The 1,286-nt window shown below is 64.6% G+C and overlaps 1 protein-coding gene across 1 annotated transcript; it reads right to left on the bottom strand.

Moving 5' to 3' along the window:
• Positions 1 to 13: 13 nt before the first annotated feature.
• On the bottom strand, positions 14 to 1,166 carry LOC115307493 (histone-lysine N-methyltransferase 2D-like; the record flags this gene model as incomplete). Its single annotated transcript, XM_029959970.1, has 4 exons — positions 14 to 258; positions 371 to 455; positions 758 to 931; positions 1,062 to 1,166. Coding segments are annotated over 4 exons (609 nt in total), but the record flags the coding sequence as incomplete, so codon positions are not given.
• Between the last annotated feature and the right edge of the window lie 120 nt (positions 1,167 to 1,286).

Here is a 1,286-nt window from a genome sequence, read left to right as displayed (position 1 = left end):
CCCAGAGCCCTACCTGGATAATCCTGCTTGAGATTGGGGAAGTTCATGTTGGCGTAGAGGACGGGGGAGATGGTGGAGAGCTCGCCCAGCTCCTCATCCTTTTCCCAGCGCTGGAGGCTGCGCTGGTTGTAGGACAGGCCATCGCCCTCCCCCTCTGTCGTGGGTGTTGTGGGGGTCGAGGGGGTGGTGGCAGCCGAGCTGCTGGCCCAGGGGCTCTCGGGCTCGCAGTGGTCTGGGCTGAAGAAGCCACTCCGCTCCCTGCGTGGAGGGGAGAGTGTCAAGGATCGTCAGGGTGTGAGGGAAGAGGGGGTCCCACAACACCCCAGGCTTCAATCCCTCCAAGGAGACCACCCCCAGCTCCCCCACGTACCTGCTGTCGAGGAATGGGGACGGGCAGACCCCTGAATACGAGTCCAAGGAGACGGATCCGGAGAGTGAGCCCAGGGAAACGCTCCCTGAGAGGGAAAGGAGACAGGTTGGAGGGAGGGCAGGGTTGAGGTTCAAACCTGTGCCTGCCCTGGGGGTGCCAGCAGCCCCCAGAAAATGCAGCATTCCCGAAAACACCTCCCACGTTCACCCCCAGAGCAACTGGGAACAGGCAGGAGCCCTGGCTCTCTGGTACCACAGGCACTGTGCTGCTCTCTGAGCAGCTCAACCCCATCACTTTGGCTGTCTGGGGGGGTTGGCAGCGAGTCCTGCCCTTCTCCCCACCATCCAGGCCCTCCCAGTCCACGGTGGCCCTGCCAGTTCCACCCACCCTGCCCCGAGAGCTGGAGGTCTCCTTGCAGGAAGGGGCGCTGTGCCCGGCCGGGGTCCTGCCCGGCCTCCATCCCCCCGGCCACGCAGTTGAGGGGCTGCTCCCCCCGCTCCGCCGAGCCCAGCACGTCCTTGAAGAGCTGCTGCACGTCTTTGCTCTCCATCTTGGGCAGCTCTGCAGGGGCAAGAGCAAAAAGGCTGAGCCATCCCAGGGTGCAAAACCCACACCGGTGGGAAGCAGAGGAGAAACCTGGGGGTCCTGGCCCCGGGACTGCCCTCGCTTCAGTGGATGAGGGTGGTCTCACCTTCCGTGGGGATCTTGTCGAGGTCAGAGCTCAGCGCTCCCTCGCCCGGGGTGGCCGGTTTCTCGCTGTCCCCAGGGTCTGGGGAATCCTTTGACTCATCGGCCCCTGTGAGGAGGAATCAGGAGGTGCCTTCAGCCCCAGGCTCAGGGTTGGAGACCCCCATGTGAACCCATCGCCCCCCGATCCCAAAAAGGGACAGGAGTCCCTCGGTCCTCCAAGGACCCC

This window comes from Manacus vitellinus, unplaced genomic scaffold (assembly GCF_001715985.3).
Source record: "Manacus vitellinus isolate BGI_N305 unplaced genomic scaffold, ASM171598v3 scaffold_2400_pilon, whole genome shotgun sequence".
Lineage (NCBI taxonomy): Eukaryota > Metazoa > Chordata > Aves > Passeriformes > Pipridae > Manacus > Manacus vitellinus.
This window is presented reverse-complemented; position numbering and strand designations above follow the sequence as displayed.